This window comes from Arvicola amphibius, chromosome 15 (genome assembly GCF_903992535.2).
Source record: "Arvicola amphibius chromosome 15, mArvAmp1.2, whole genome shotgun sequence".
NCBI classification, from domain to species: Eukaryota; Metazoa; Chordata; class Mammalia; order Rodentia; family Cricetidae; genus Arvicola; species Arvicola amphibius.
The window spans coordinates 49,370,922-49,385,868 of NC_052061.1; the positions used below are offsets into that span (position 1 = coordinate 49,370,922).

Genomic DNA, 14,947 nt, shown 5'->3' on the forward strand with positions numbered 1-14,947 from the left:
TAAAATGCAGCTCAAATAAGGACAGCCGGGAACAGCACAGCAGAGCTCCCAGTGGCACTTTGACATGGGCTAGAAGGACCACTGGAACAGGGATGGTGATACTTTAATCCCACTCTGGAAATGTGCCCCATGGGAGCTGCAGTAGGAAGAGTGGATGGTGGGGGTAAGACCCTGGCAGGCTGGAGTGGAGCCAAGGGTTCACAGATACCTTGAGATTAAAAGGCAGCTGCTGGGTTGTGTCCTTTGGAAACCGGGGTTGGTTTTCATTTCAGGAGACAGGCAGAAATAACCCACATTTATGGGTCAACAGTGCAGAGGCAGAGCGGCTCTGAAGTGGGAACGTCCTCGGCTGCTCCCAGCACCCCAGAAGCAGCCCATGGCATCTCACCCCCACCCCACCCCCCCAGGAGCATTCACAGCCAATGAAGATCAAAAGCCTTGTCTTTCTCAGAAGACAGTGAGCAGCAGCGCAGGTCGGCCTAGGGACAAAATGCAAGTAAACCTTTATTTTAAAACCAGTCTTTGATTCGTGGTCAGAGCAGCAGTCAGTGTTGTCTTTGAGCACATGAAAGTAGCGTTGAGAGCGTCTGAACTGAGGATTCCAGCATCTCAGCAGAGTGGGTGGCTGGATTGGCCCTGCCTCCCCGAACTGCTCCCGAGAGGGATCCACAGTGTCAGAGCATTTGACAGGCGATGTGGGTGGATGAGCTAGGCATGGGATGTGGAGGACAGGCAGAGGAGATGCCCTATGACAGACACAGGAATGGGGAGACGGTACTCTGTCCTTCCGAGCGATCTGGGAGTTGCCACTCAGGTTTGGTGTTCTGAAGGAAGGAAGACACGGGGTGACTCCTCAGCCTTTGAGCCGTCACACCCACAGACACAAAGAAGCAAGCCTGGGGCGAGACTGCAAACAGTGGCACCTGCCCAGGGCAGAGGAAGGGTGCAAGTCTTAGGGAAGTAACCTGTCCCTGCTACTCGACTGGACAGTAGAGACAGACCATGACTGACCACCAAATCTACTTTGGGCTTATGAGCTCACCGAGGTTGGATATCTACCTCCCTACAGGTTCCTGGGCAGCTCTCATGGGCTTGGATCCCCGTACCTTGAACCTACTTGGAATCTCACAAGAGACAAAACGTCTTGTCCTAGAGACAAGTCTTGAGAAGACCGAGGCCACCATTGTCCACTCCATCCCTCCTCATCCCAAGGCAGAGATTCCATGCGGTGTTATCCCTGATTCGGGGTCCAGGAACCAGCTGGACCTAAGGCCACTGGGCTGTGCTTGTGCTGGGGTGTTGTCGAGTGATGGCTGGAGTCTTGGAGTTGAGAGAATGTGTCTCTTGTGTCGATACTGTCCTGATTTGCCATCATGGTGGTCTGGCCCAGCCCTTCAGCAGCTCTGGAAGAGATGGAGTTGTGCTAATCTTCCTTGGGCCCCTCCACGGCGAGGAACGTGTCCACAGCTGTACCTTGTCGTTCTGGGTCACTGGGGGGCTGTTTCTCACGGTTCTGCTCCGCCCTTGTTTTTGTCCAGGAGGGGGAGCGTAGGCAGCCAGCTCTAGATAGTGGGTGCAGACCTGGGAAGAAAAAAAAAGTCTAGAATTCAGGAAAATGGGGCAGAGGGTGGGCAGGGGCTGAGGCTCCACACTGTGGCTCTGCCAGTCTTGTTGATACTGCTTCTGGGTATACATAGGCTTTCTTGGTGTCTGCCACTGTGCTGAAGATTTTATATACTGGGCAAGGGCTTTTCTGATGTCCCTAGGAGTCACTAAAATCAATGCTAAGTTTTTTGGGGTTTTTTTTTTTTTTTTTTTTTTTTTTTTTTTGTCTCACCATATAGCTTTGGCTGGACTAGTACTTACCACATAGATTAGGCTGGCCTCAAACTCAGAGATCTACTTGCCTCTGCTTCCCCAGTGTTGGGACTGAAGCCATGCACCACTCTGCCTGGCTCAAGTTAAGTCTTGAGATTGTCTGCCCTGTCCCCTATGTGGACCTGATATGACACTGCCCAAGCCTTGACTTCCTAAGTGGCTTAGTACGGCTTGGAGCCCTACAGACCTGATAATCTGTGCCCCATCGTGAGACTTCAGCTCCTCTCCAGGGTGCAGGCCACATGGGGATAGGGGCACAGTTGGGCTGGAATTGCGCTCTCCACTCTGCATGTCCAGCCACATGGGTTACCACCACAGCTGTCATGCGGCATTCCTGGCTCAGCCCACACAGGCAGCCTCGAAGGGAAGGTAGCACTAAGAAGGGATGCCCCCAGGATCAGGCAGAGCTCATTCTGCAGGAGAGATGGGCCAAGGACACCCATGAGGTGGAGCTAGGGTCCTCCTTCATGTAGCTGTCCTATCTCAGAGCCCACAGCTTCTCGTGTGTGTGTGTGTGTATGCGCCACACCACCACTACCTCCAGGAAGCATGAGAGCAACTGATCTGCAGAGCCTCACTGGGGCTGGAGTTCCTTCAATAAGGATGGTGACTTCCCAGTACTTGGGGGGGGACAAAAAAAGTGGATCTCTGAGTTTCAGGGCAACAGGCTACATGGCGAGACGTTGTCTCAAAAGAAAAGAGGAAAAGGACAGTAAGTGCCTTTCACGAGGCCCTCGGTGTACAGTATAGGTCTCATCCCAGGTCGTGTATACATGTTTTGACTTGGGGGTGGGAGAAGCTGAAGCTGGTGGTGGGTGGGGCTCAGCTCCTTTGCTTTTCCTACCCCACAGCACAAAGTGGACAGCTGAAGGTCACATTGATACTTTTTTAAATGTTGAAATGCCAGGTGTGGTAGTAACTTTAATTCCAGTACTTGAGAGATAGAGGCAGTTGGATCTTAAGAGTTTGAGGCTACCTTGGTCTACAAAGAGAGGTCAACCAGGGGCTACATAGTGAGATCAACTATGTCTTTTGTTTTTCTTTTCTCTCTTTCTCTTTCTTTCTTTCTTTGTTGTTATTGTTGGCTTTTCGAGACAGGGTTTCTCTGTAGTTTTGGAGCCTATCCTGGAACTAGCTCTTGTAGACTGGGCCAACCTTGAACTCACAGAGATCTACCTGCCTCTGTCTCCCGAGTGCTGGGATTAAAGGTGTGCACCACCATTACCCAGCTTTGTTTTTTCTAGACAGGGTTTCTCTATGTAATTTTGGCTGTAGACCAGGTGACCCTGAACTCAGAGATCTGCCTGCCTCAGCCTCCTGAATACTGGGATTAAAGATGTGTGCCACAACCACCCAGTGAGACCATGTCTTAAAAAAAAAAGCAAAAAAAAAATCACTTTATTTCCAATACTCAGGAGGCAAAAGCAGGCAGATCTGAGTTTGAGGCCAACCTAGTCTACATAGTAAATTCTAGCACAGCCAGGACTACACAGAGAAACCCTATCTAGAAAAATTTAAAAAAAAAACATTTTTTTAAATTGGAGACTAATTGAAAGCTTTGTCCCCAGTAAGGATTTGTGGCAAGCCTTATGTTCTGACTATAGGGATTGGAACATTGCTGGCATGGGGTTCAGGAGAGGATGGGAACATGGTGAAGCTACAGACTTACTCACATACCCAGCTCCAGATGATAACACCCCTTCATCTCCAGAGGTTTAACCAGTCAGGTGATCTGAGGAGTGGTCCAGGTAGGTGAATGTCCCCCCTCTCTTTGTGCTTGGCTTAACTTAAAATCCACATGGATTAAAAGTATTATATATTATAGTGATATTTTGTTTGTGTTTTAACAAATAAAGCTTGCCTGAAGATCAGAGTGCAGAGCTAAACCACTAGAGGCCAGGCAGTGGTGGCTCACACCTTTAATCCCAGGACTTGAGGGACAGACAGATCTCTGTTAGTTCAAAGCTGCCTTGGGCTATACAAAATTGATCCAGTCTAAAAGAGAAACAGAGCTCACACAAAAGTGATCCCAATAGTTGGGACCCCACACCTTTAATCCAAGCACTAGGGAGGTGGAGTCAGAAGTGATATGGCTGGGTGGAGAGAGGAATCTAAGTCAGGAAGAGACAGGAGCTCAATGGAGTCTGAGAAGTAGGGCAGTCTGAGGACAGGCTCGCCCCTTTGGTCTGAGTACTGGTAGAGGTAGGAACTCTAGTGGCTGGCCGCTCTGCTTCTCTGATCCTTCAGCTTTCAGCCCCCGATAGCTGACTCTGAGTTTTTATTATTAATACCAATTATAATTTGTGCTACATTATATTTGCAAGGAATAATAGCTTTGGCTTCCTGTTGTTCACTTGAAGAAGTGAAGAAGTAGATAGGATAGGAGGGAAATTCCTTTGCATATGGGAAATAGTGCAAAATATAAATAAGGAATGAAATGTGAGGACTAAATACACGAACCAGGTGGAAACTTTTTTTTCTAAGTAGAGATCTGAGGGGCGCAGGGGCCCCAGGACTCCCCAGACCACCTCCTGCCCGTTCCCTCTCCCTCAGGCCAGTGTGCAGCCTCACCTGCTGGGGATTCAGTGGCAAGGTTCTCGTCATCAGAGTCCGCAAAGACCTCGGCCAGCTCCTGGTCAGACATGTCGGTCAGCTCAGTGAGGTCCAGGAGATCGAAGTGGACCTCCAGAGAGGAGACGCTGCTCAGAGGCTCTGGGGTTGCAGGAGACATGGTTACCTCTCGGCCCCCTCGATCAGGCTCCTACACCTCAGCGGTTTCCTCCCACATGGGTGCTCTGGCACTTTGGGTTGATGTGTATGTTTTCCTACATGTGTGACATGCATGCAGACCGAAGCTGATGGCTGTCTAACTCAGTTGTCGGGGATTTTCATCTAACCAATTTGGCTATACTGACCAGGAAGTTGTGAGGATTATCTTTGTTCCTGCCTCCCCAGTTCAGGGATTATAAGCATGTACTACCACGACCTTTTTTTTTTTTTTTTAAGATTTTATTATGTATATAGAGTTCTACATGCATGTACGTGTACATGCCAGAAGAGGGCACTATAGATGGTTATGAGTCACCACATGGTTGCTGGGAATTGAACTCACTACCTCTGGAAGAGCAACCTCTGAGCCATTTCTCCAACACCCCCCCCCCATTTTGTTTTTGTTTTGTTTTTACAGTTCTGGGGATCTGGACTCAGGTTCTATTGCACAACAGTCAGTTTACCCATTGGGCCATTCCCTGAACTGGTACTTTCTGTAAAGTCAGTATTAGACAAAACCTACAGGTCCAATAACTGCACACTCCAGGCTGTAGAGCTCTCAGCTCCTCCGCTTTGCAGTTGGGACAGCTGCATGCACAGTTGCCCATCGCTGTGCAGTGCTGCTGCCTTTCACACTCAGGCTGCTTTGTCCCCAATGATTGGGTTTCCTCTGTGCCGCTGGGATGGTCAGTGATACTTACGCCTCCTCTCCGTGACCTGCAGGAACCCTGGGGCTGGTATTGGGATGCCAACCTCTTCCCCCTCTGTCACAGGTGTGTGGCAAGTGTCCCCCGTCTCATGAGCTGGAACACTCAGGGCAGCCTGTGGCACCTTGACTTCTTTAACAATCTCTGCAACCAAGACATAGTGTCACCTCCACACTCAGGGGAACCCCCACATCCCTCCAGGACTGGGACCTGAGACGGTTGGGGAAGGCGATGAGGAGCTGGTACGTCAGATCCTCTGACATGCTGCTGCGGCCAGGGGTTCCCAGACTGGTTCAGGGATGCAGAGATGCTGCTGCTCCCTCTCAGAACCTGTCCTCCCTGGGTGACTAGGCAAAGGATATCTGAGAGCGGACAGACAGACAGACTGCTCAGCAGTGCAGCTCCAGGGAGCTCTTAGTATGGGAATTCCACAGCAGGTTTGCCAGTGTAAGGCTCCATTGTCTCTATAATGCAGTTTGTCTAGGTTTTGGCTGGCCTAAGGTTTAATGTTGGGTCAACTGTGAGTTCCCATCTTTCTGTTGGGAACTGACTTCCTTATAAAAACCTTATGTAGCCAGTTGTGGTGGCGCATGATGGTAGGATTTGCTGAAAGAGGCAGAGGCAAGAGGATCATGAGTTTGAGGCCAGCCTGGGCTATATATTTTTTATAATTAAAAAAAAACTTATGTAATCTTTGGAGTCAATGGAAAAAGAAGTGAAGTAGGAAGTGGTATCCTTGCTCTCCTGTCATCCTTCACCATCAGCCCCATTGCAGTTTGGTGAATGTTCTTTTCAAAAAATGCAAAAAAAAAAATGAATTGGTTGGGGTTTTTTGTTTGTTTGTTTGTTTTTGTTTTTTCGTAGCTTTGGAGAACTCACTCTTGGTAGACCATGCTGGCCTCGAACTCGCAGAGATCCACCTTCCGAGTGCACCACCACTACTGGCTGTCTTTCTTATCTAACAATTTTCTGTTGGAGAACAAGAGACCCTCGGGCATCTGCTGGGATGGAGACTGCTTCTCAGCCTCAGACTGGTCCCCGTGCTTTCCTTTCCAGCACTTGGAGCTGTCACTTAGTGGCCTTCAGAACCCTCCTGTATTGCCATACCCCATCCTGGCAGTTTCTCCCATGGGGCAGCTCAGAGCCCTTAGCAGATACCCCTCATCTCCTTTCCTGTCCCATCCCCCTCAGCAGCCCTCTTCCCGTTCCTCACACCCTGCCAGAGATCCCAATAGCTAGTCAGGTGTGTCCCCTTGTGCCTATCCCAGAGAAGAGCGTACCTACCTTCCTAACCTCCCTGCCCTGTTCTCTAGGGCTCTTCCCAGAGACTTCCCTCTCTGGTTTCTAGATCCTTCATGGTGTGTCTGACCCCCACCTGAAGGCTCTCTGTGTACCTGGTGTGGATGAGAGCCCTCATTTGATCTGTGGATCTATGCTGGGATGCACAAGTGTCCCATGGATTATTTTGGGCAGCCCTGGGGGATGAACACCAAACACACTGAGAAAAAGCAGCTGCTGCTGTGAGCAAGACTTGAACCGAGGCGGCTACAACCCAGGCTCCCACTGTCGACAGCTGCAGGTCAGACTAGACTGCCTTTCCTGATGAAATGTGCTCGCAGCAGATGTGGGGCTGGAGCATCCATGAACGCTTCAGCCTTTTCCTAGTGGATGCAGAGGACCTAGAGGGAGTGTGGATCTCAGATGAGGCCAGGGTCGCAGGAGCAGGGGGATGGTAGAAGGCCACAGTTACGTTTGGACTATGGACCTCTGAACTATAGGTTCTATTGGAGTGTGCTCTATTTTCTGGGGCATTGTGCTGAGATGGGGACCCCCATCTGGGACCTTAGCTAAATAGCAAGCATGATCCCTGTCTTGCACCCCTCACTAGAGATCCTAGGATCACACGAGTCTTCAGCCCCTGGGACAAGACAACAATGGCTTTACTGCATCCTTTCATATGTTGTCCATGAGAGTCAATGAGATGCGGTACCTCTTGGTGTGGGGCCCTGGGGATCAAACCAAGAATGTCATGCACACTAGTCAAGTGTTATCTGTAAAGTCTTTATATCACCGTCTTGCTTTGGCCTTGGTCCTGTCTTATCCTGAAAATCCTGGTGCTTTGTCCTAAGCCAAATCCCCGGGGAAGAGAATGAGGAAGATGGAATTGTCACCATCAGGAACATTCTTGTGGTACGGCCCTGCCTATAGACCCTGCACTTGGGAGGTAGAGGCAGGGCTCAGTAAGAATGTCTACAAACAAACCAACTGACCAGTGTTGAGGTTGCTGTAGTGGTCACACTTACAACCCCAGCAGTCGGGAAGTGGCAGCAGGCAGATCTTGAGTTTGAAGCCAGAAGTCAAAATATGCCAGGACAGAGGAAGCCTATGACCCCAATCCGTGTGTGTGTGTGTGTGTGTGTGACTGACTCATCTCTGTCTATCTGAATGGAGGACCCCAAGCCCCCACAATGAATGGCTGTGCTAAGAATCATCCAGGTCAGTCTTCACCTTCTTTGCAAGGTACTGTAGGGGGAAAGAAACAGATTCTCTACCCACAAAATCTGTTGTTCTTCCCAGTTAGGAAGCAGCCAGCATACTAGGCAGGCCAGGGCAGGGTCAAATACTGGCAGACAATCGGGAGGGGAGTCAATAGCTCAGATCTCCTGGAGTCACCCTGGGCGGGATAGATGGATGTGGGTGTCTGATGCCCTGGGAAGGACTCCACAGCGATCCTGGGCTCTGGTACCTCGACCAGGGGGCTGCTGGTGCTGCCCTAACCTGTGGGTGGCACTCGGAGCGATGGTGCTGAGTTTCCTAAGGGCTTTGCTGTTGCCCTATATCTAGTACATTTGCGGCTTGGAAGCTAGGCCCAAATCTTGCTGTGCTCCAAAGGCCTGGCCGTGCTTTATGCCACTGAACAAGGGAACAGACGAATTAATGATATGAATAAATAAATGTAAACAAAATGACCACCAGGAGGGAGAAATGGTCACAAATAGGGGCTACCTGAGCCTCATTTCCCCAGCATCTCACTCCCTGAACCCATACCATCAGTTCAGTATCTTAAGGAAGCTGAGACCCACGTCTACTCTCAGTCTCGAGTGCAGGGCCACAGCCTCTGTTTCTCTACAGACTCTGGGGACCCCTTGGAGATGGGGAAGAGACAGAGACTTGGTTCCCAAAGGCTCAGGTGGGCTTCTCAAGGAGGGAACCTTTACACTTTCACGTACATGCTTTAACTCCATGGTCTGCACACTTTTTAAGAAAGAAATTTAGTAGCTGGGCCTGCCGGAGCAGCTGCTCAAACACTTCTTTAATTCCAGCATTAAATTAATTTAACTCGAGGGGTAGGCAGATCTCTGTGAGCTCCAGGCCATCCAGGGCTGTGTAATGAAATCTCCCCCCACACACACACACCAATTATTTAGGTATAAGAGTTATATATTAGGCTTGGCATGGTGGTGCACACAGGGGGTGGAGGCAGGAGAGCTCTATGAGTTTGAGGCCAGCCTGGTCTACATAGCAAGCACCAGTATAGCCAATGCTACATTGTCAGACCCTGACTTAACGATACTTTATAAAAATTTTACCTTTTGGAGGTAGTTTCTTCAATGGCTATTGATGAAAATGAGTCTAGATTTGATGCAAAATACTGAAGGTAGGTTGATAAAGCCTGTATGAGCTAGCCTGGCTGTGGTCCTGGGAGGTGGTATACACACCTCCACCACAGTGGGCTCTGCTTGTGTGTGTGTGTGTGTGTGTGTTTCACACGCTCCACTCAGACATGACAGTCACCCACATGAAGCCTTATGAAGTCCCACCAAGTAGAGCTTGCTAGCTCAGGATGCAGAAAAGAAAACCCCACTAAAGGTCCTGAGAGCACAAGCTCTCTTGGTTTTCTCTTCCCTACAAGCAGGCACAGCATCTGCACAGAATAGGTACCTGGTGTACGTTCACTGAATCAGGTGCACTAAATGACTACCCCGGCCAGTAATTTAGACATCAGAAACAACCCATTCCATCTACATTAAAGCTTTTGGGCAAGCACTTCCTTTCTCCAGAGAAGGAAAGAAAAATCTCTGTCCTATACAAGGGGCTGTCTGTACTGATAGCCATGCTTACAGAGACTCAGGGGGCACGGGCAGGTTGCCAACATCACACAGCTCAAAAACAGCCCTGAGCTCTGCAGCAAGTCCTTGCTCTCCAAACCATCTACCTTCTGGTACCCACAGAGCTGGTGCTGGGAAGACCAAGGGTCCTGGGACTTTCGATAGAAAGAGGTCAAGACCATGATGGGGACACGCACTGAAACAGTTTACCTGAGCTAATGGGAGTTCACCAACTCCAGCCGGACAGGGACAGAACCAGCATAGGTCCACACTAGTCTCTCTGAATTGGGTGACAGCTGTATGGCTGGGGCAGACTGCGGGGGCCACTGGCGGTGGCACCAGGATTTGTCCCTACTGCTTGTATTGGCATTTTGAGAACATATTCTCTTTGAATGGATGCCTTGCTTGGCCTGGATATAGGGGGGAGGGCCTTGGACCTTCGCAAAGCAATGTGCCTTGCCCTCTCTGAGTAGTGGATGGGGGTAGTGTGGTGGGGAATACGGAAGGAGGCGAGGGAGTGGAAACTGGGATTAGTATGTAAAATGAAAAATAAAGATAGTTTGTTTTCTTTTTAAAAAATTAAAATAAAAAAAAAAGAAATCTGATCTCCCATAAAAACAAAACAACAAAAAGCACAACCAGTCCCACGGGCTGAATGATGTCTGATGCTTAGGAGGATAAGGGTTCTCAAACAGGACATTACTCCTCTCCTGCAGACCCAGGAGACAACTTGGGGACAGCTCCCAGGGGGCAGCCCTTTGGGCTTCAAGAAGTCATCGTGTGACTGGGATGTCAGCAGAATGACAAGCTGGCCAAATCCTCAGGCACCTGGTGGCTCCTTGGGATGGGACCTTCAGGAAATCTTAGAGATGTTGGCCAAGGCTAGGCAAGCGAAGGATTGTTTAGCTTACATCCAACTTCCCACAGCGATTGATCCCTGAAAAGCTTTCTGGAAAGCCGGGAGGGGGGTGATTTTAAGAGTTCCCCCCTATTGTTAGCCAGCTGCCTGTGGCAGACTCCAAGGAGAGCAGACTCGGGTAGGACCTTAACCTTCTGTTGGGTCCCTAACTGCTGGGAGAGGCTGAGGAGGGAACATACCATTCACACCTTCCCTTCCAAATATGTGGCAGCTGGGCAGCACGGACACCGCTGCCCTGCAGCACCAAGAGCTCGGGTGCATGCGCCATGACCTCACCAAAACCCCAGCTCAGCCCAGAGCCCCAGACCCCCTTCCGCCTCTTGTCATTCCTCCCGGTTTCGCCGCTGGGGCGAACAAAGCCTACGCGTGAACAAGCGGGTAGCATCGTCTCCAAGGATCGCCTCTCCAGACCCCGAACTCCGGTCCCGGCACGCCCCTCCCCCACTCCTAGCCTCGGCTGGTAGGGGGTTCAGGGTGAAACCCCTCGCCACCGCCTAGGAGGGCAGTTAGCAAGGCTTTCTGAACCCGGAGCTCGAAGAGCCGGGGAAGAGACGCAGTCTGTGCTTCCCGAGCCGGGTCCCCACACATTTCCAAGGCGCTGGCCCGGCCCCCTCTTCCGCCCCCCAGCTCTGAGTCGGACGGGTGGGCTCAGGAGGCACCCGCCGGTCTCCAGGCCCCGGGAGCAGCGGGCCAGTAGGCAGAGGGAGGGGCAGCGGTTTGTTGCTGGGGTTTGGGGGACCTGGATCCTACTCACCTCCCCGACCAGCGCTCTCCGGAGACTCCATGCGGCCAATGGGGTCCGCGAGGGGTGTGGGCAGCGGCGATGCGAGCCGGCCCGGGTGCATCAACTGCTCTGGCGACTACTGGGTCCGAGCTTCGGGAGCAGCGCATCGGGGCAGCAGCCAAGGGGCCGCGGCGGCGGGGAGGAGGCCGCGGGGCGGGGCGCGCAGCTGCTTCGGGCTCCGGTCCCCTCCCCATCTCTAGCAGCCAGAAGCACAGGTGCGGCCCCGCCCTGTTCCTCGGGCGCCCCCTGCCGACCTGGCCAACAACAACCCCCATCCCCACACCCCTACCCCTCCAGCAGGGATACCCTTTGCGGACCAAGGGCTACAGCTTGCTACCGCAGTCCAGGACTCCTGCGCACTGACAAGCTGCTGCGCGGGCTTCGGTCCATCCATCCATAGGTATTTGTGGGGCGCCAACTACGTGAGGCGTCCGGCGGAGCTAGAATAGGAGGTCGCACAAGAAGGGTCAAAGCAGCACCAGACCCCTCATCCTATAAACCTGGACTTGTGGATCTAATTAATGCTATATGAATCGAATCCATACTGAGAGTTCAAGGCCGGGGGTGGAGCTCGGGGGTTGGTGACCTGGATAAAGAAGGCCTTGGACATATTGAGAGCCCACAACTGGAGTCCCATCTCTAAACGCCAGTCCTGCCTGCACCTGGCCTGCTTGCATTACACAGGGTACTGACTAGTTTCATGTCAACTTAACACAAGCTGAAGTCATCTGAGAGGTGGAAACCTTAATTAAGAAAATGCCTTCGCAATGGCCAGCTGTAGGCATTTTCTTAATTAATTATTGATGTGGGAGGGACCAGCCCATTGTGGGTAGTGCCAACCTTGGGTTGGTGGTCCTGGGTTCTGTAAGAAAATAGTCTGTGCAAGACATGAGGAGCAAGCCAAGTTTCTCCATGGCATCTGCATCAGCTGCTGCCTCCAGGTTCCTGCCCTGACTTCCTTTGATGATGAATAATTCTGTGGAAGCGCAAGCCAAATAAACCCTTTCCTCCCCAAGTTGTTTTGGTCATAGGGTTTCATTGCAGCAATACTAACCCTAAAACACACAGTATCACCTTACTTCTCCCAGAGATCTGAAGATGCTGACCTCAGAGACAGTAACTTTCCCCAGGTTGCATATTCAGGGATAGAAGTCAGAAAGCCCAACTTAAAGCAAATTATCAGGGAGGATAGGTTAGTTATCCTGAGAGGGGTGAACTGATGGATAAATTTGGTCTTGCGTTGGGCAAATGGATGGCTAGAAGGGCAGAGGTCAAACATCTTCATCCATTCAGTAGATCGGAGTGAAAGCTCTGGCTTTCTGCCCAGATCTAGTGGACCCTAGGTAGTCTGTGGCCTTTGAGCCTAAGGCCAGTCCCAGAAAATTAATAGTTCTGCTTTTCTTTAGTTTACAAAACAGGAAACACCTACCTGCCAGTTAAGGCCCTCTGAAGTCCACCCCCCACCAGGACTAGCTGAGTAAATGGTTATTCTTGGTCATTAGTGCCCTGCCTGGGGCAAAGCTAGGGTACAGGGTTAGCACAAGAGACCATTGACCACCTTGGTGATCACTGACGATAGTGTTTGGGCATAGGTCATTCCTAGTCAGCTGGGGCAGCAATGTTGTGTTTTCCAACCATGGGGCTACACACTTAGAATCCCAACACTTCACAGGTGAAGGCAGGGGGAACCGGAGTTCAAGCTCATCCTCTCTTACACAGCAGCTCTGAGGTCAGCCTCGGCTACATGGGACCCTGTCTCAACAAACAAACCCAAAGCACTGGATGTGATCCTTCCGGAACCATTCCCATCAAGACACTTCAGTGTTGTCAGAGCCTGTGACTGCATCAGCCAGTGGAGAACGGTAGATGTGATACCATGTGACATCCAAGGCTAGGTCATAAGAAAAGTCCAGCTTCCTTGGAAGGCTCCTGTAAAAACCAGGTCACCATGTAGTGCGAAAGCCAGGCTACCCAGACTTCACTTGTGTACTTTCTGACTGGCAATCTCTTTGAGATCCCGGCCAACAGCTGGCCTGACTATGCTCAGGTGGTTCTAAAAGCTACTTTTGAGTTTTCCAGGAAGAGAATGATAAGGGGGCGGGGTAGGGGGCGGGGCAGGGGGTAGGGGGCGGGGCAGGGGGTAGGGGGCGGGGTAGGCTGCCCCACTAAGTCATAGCTAAGTTTCAGATTCATGAGCAAAACCGGTTAGGTACTGACTGTATTGTCTCTGTGCTCTAGGGTTCCTTGTTACACAGCCAGTAGGTTTATATATTTATTTTTTTATTTTATGTGCACTGGTGTCTTGCCTGCATGTTTGTCTGTGTGTGAGGGTGTCAGACAGTTGTGAGCTGCCACATGGGTGTTGGGAATTGAACCGAGGTCTTCTGGAAGAGCAATCAGTGCTCTTGACCGCTGAGCCATCGCTCCAGCCCACAGTCAGTATCTGTTAACAGCAATTTTTGTTTAATGGTGCTTTCCGTTTGAAAGATAGATGAAAGATAGGAACAGGCTCTTGTCAAAGATTTCCATGTTCGTTACTGACAGGTGGTATGATTTTTGAGCCAGCGTCTGTTTTATCTTTGCATTTCCATGAAGGACCTTCTCAAAACACACAGTAGGGAGAATGGCATCATATGCCCACCTATAACCTCAACCCAACAAGTAACCAGGTTATAAGTGACCTTCTCTGTGTTCAGTCACCTTCCTCTACACTTAATTGTTCTGAAGCAAATTTCTATACACATCTCATCATTCATTTCATTTTCGAATATTTCAACATTTACTTCTAAGATAAAGACCAGTTTTGTCAAACCAGTATCTATGCCTTCAGTGTGTCGATGCAGCGGACTATGGTAGCTTACTTAGTCAACCAACTGGTTTTGAGAGGAGCCAAACCTTAGAGGATTGGTTAGTTGATTTGTGGGTATCAACGTTTGCTCTAGGATTTTTCAGGACACTGATGTCATGTGTCTGGCCTTCTGAACTGCACTGCTTGGTGTTGACTAAAACTTTCTGGCTGGGCAGTGGTGGTTTAATCCCAGCACTCGGGAGGCAGAGGCAGACGGATCTCTGTGAGTTCAAGGCCAGCCTGGTCTACAGAGCTAGCTCCAGGACAGCCAGGGCGGTTACACAGAGAAACCCTGCCTCGAAAAACAAAAAAACAAAAACAAAAGAAAAACCAAAACAAACAAATAACAGAACGTTCTTAAGCTGTAGGTGTGAAGAAAAGGCTCTTTTCTGAATATTATGACCTAAATTCTGCATGAGCCACCCTTATCTGGGTGGGTCTTGTTGAATCCTAGGGAATCTCCAGCCTGTGCTCCCCAAGCTGTTCATCATTGTAATCCCACACTGAAAAGTCAAGCTGTTCTGTCAATTTCTGGCAAACAGAAACCCTATCTATGTTATCTGAACTAGTTTTCCTATTCTTGTCCTTTTTGCTGAAAGGTGTTGTTGTTTTTTCTTTTCTTTTCTTTTTTTTTTTTTTTGGTTTTTCGAGACAGGGTTTCTCTGCAGCTTTTTTAGGTGTTGTTGTTTTTTGTTTAGTTGTTTTGGTTTTTTGACAGTTTCCCTGTGTAGCTCTGGCTGTCCTGGAAAGCACTCTGTTCAGGCCAGGCTGGCCTCGAACTGGGAGGTCTGGCTGCCTCTGCCTGCCAACGTTCTGGGGACTCAAGGCTTGCACTACCACGGGCCAGCTGAAAGGAGTTGCTGGTACATTTATTTAGTTCAGGATTCCCCAGTAGACTAACGAAGCAAAACTGCAAATCCATGTGAAGCGCCT

General features: G+C 50.3%; 1 protein-coding gene across 1 annotated transcript; it reads right to left on the bottom strand.

The window, feature by feature from the left end:
• Positions 1-1,382: 1,382 nt before the first annotated feature.
• Positions 1,383-11,288, bottom strand: Dbndd1 (dysbindin domain containing 1). Its single transcript, XM_038313320.1, is given in 5 exon segments — positions 1,383-1,581; positions 4,450-4,590; positions 5,349-5,498; positions 11,137-11,215; positions 11,217-11,288. Coding segments are annotated over 5 exon segments (585 nt in total). The 5' UTR covers positions 11,274-11,288; the 3' UTR covers positions 1,383-1,423.
• Between the last annotated feature and the right edge of the window lie 3,659 nt (positions 11,289-14,947).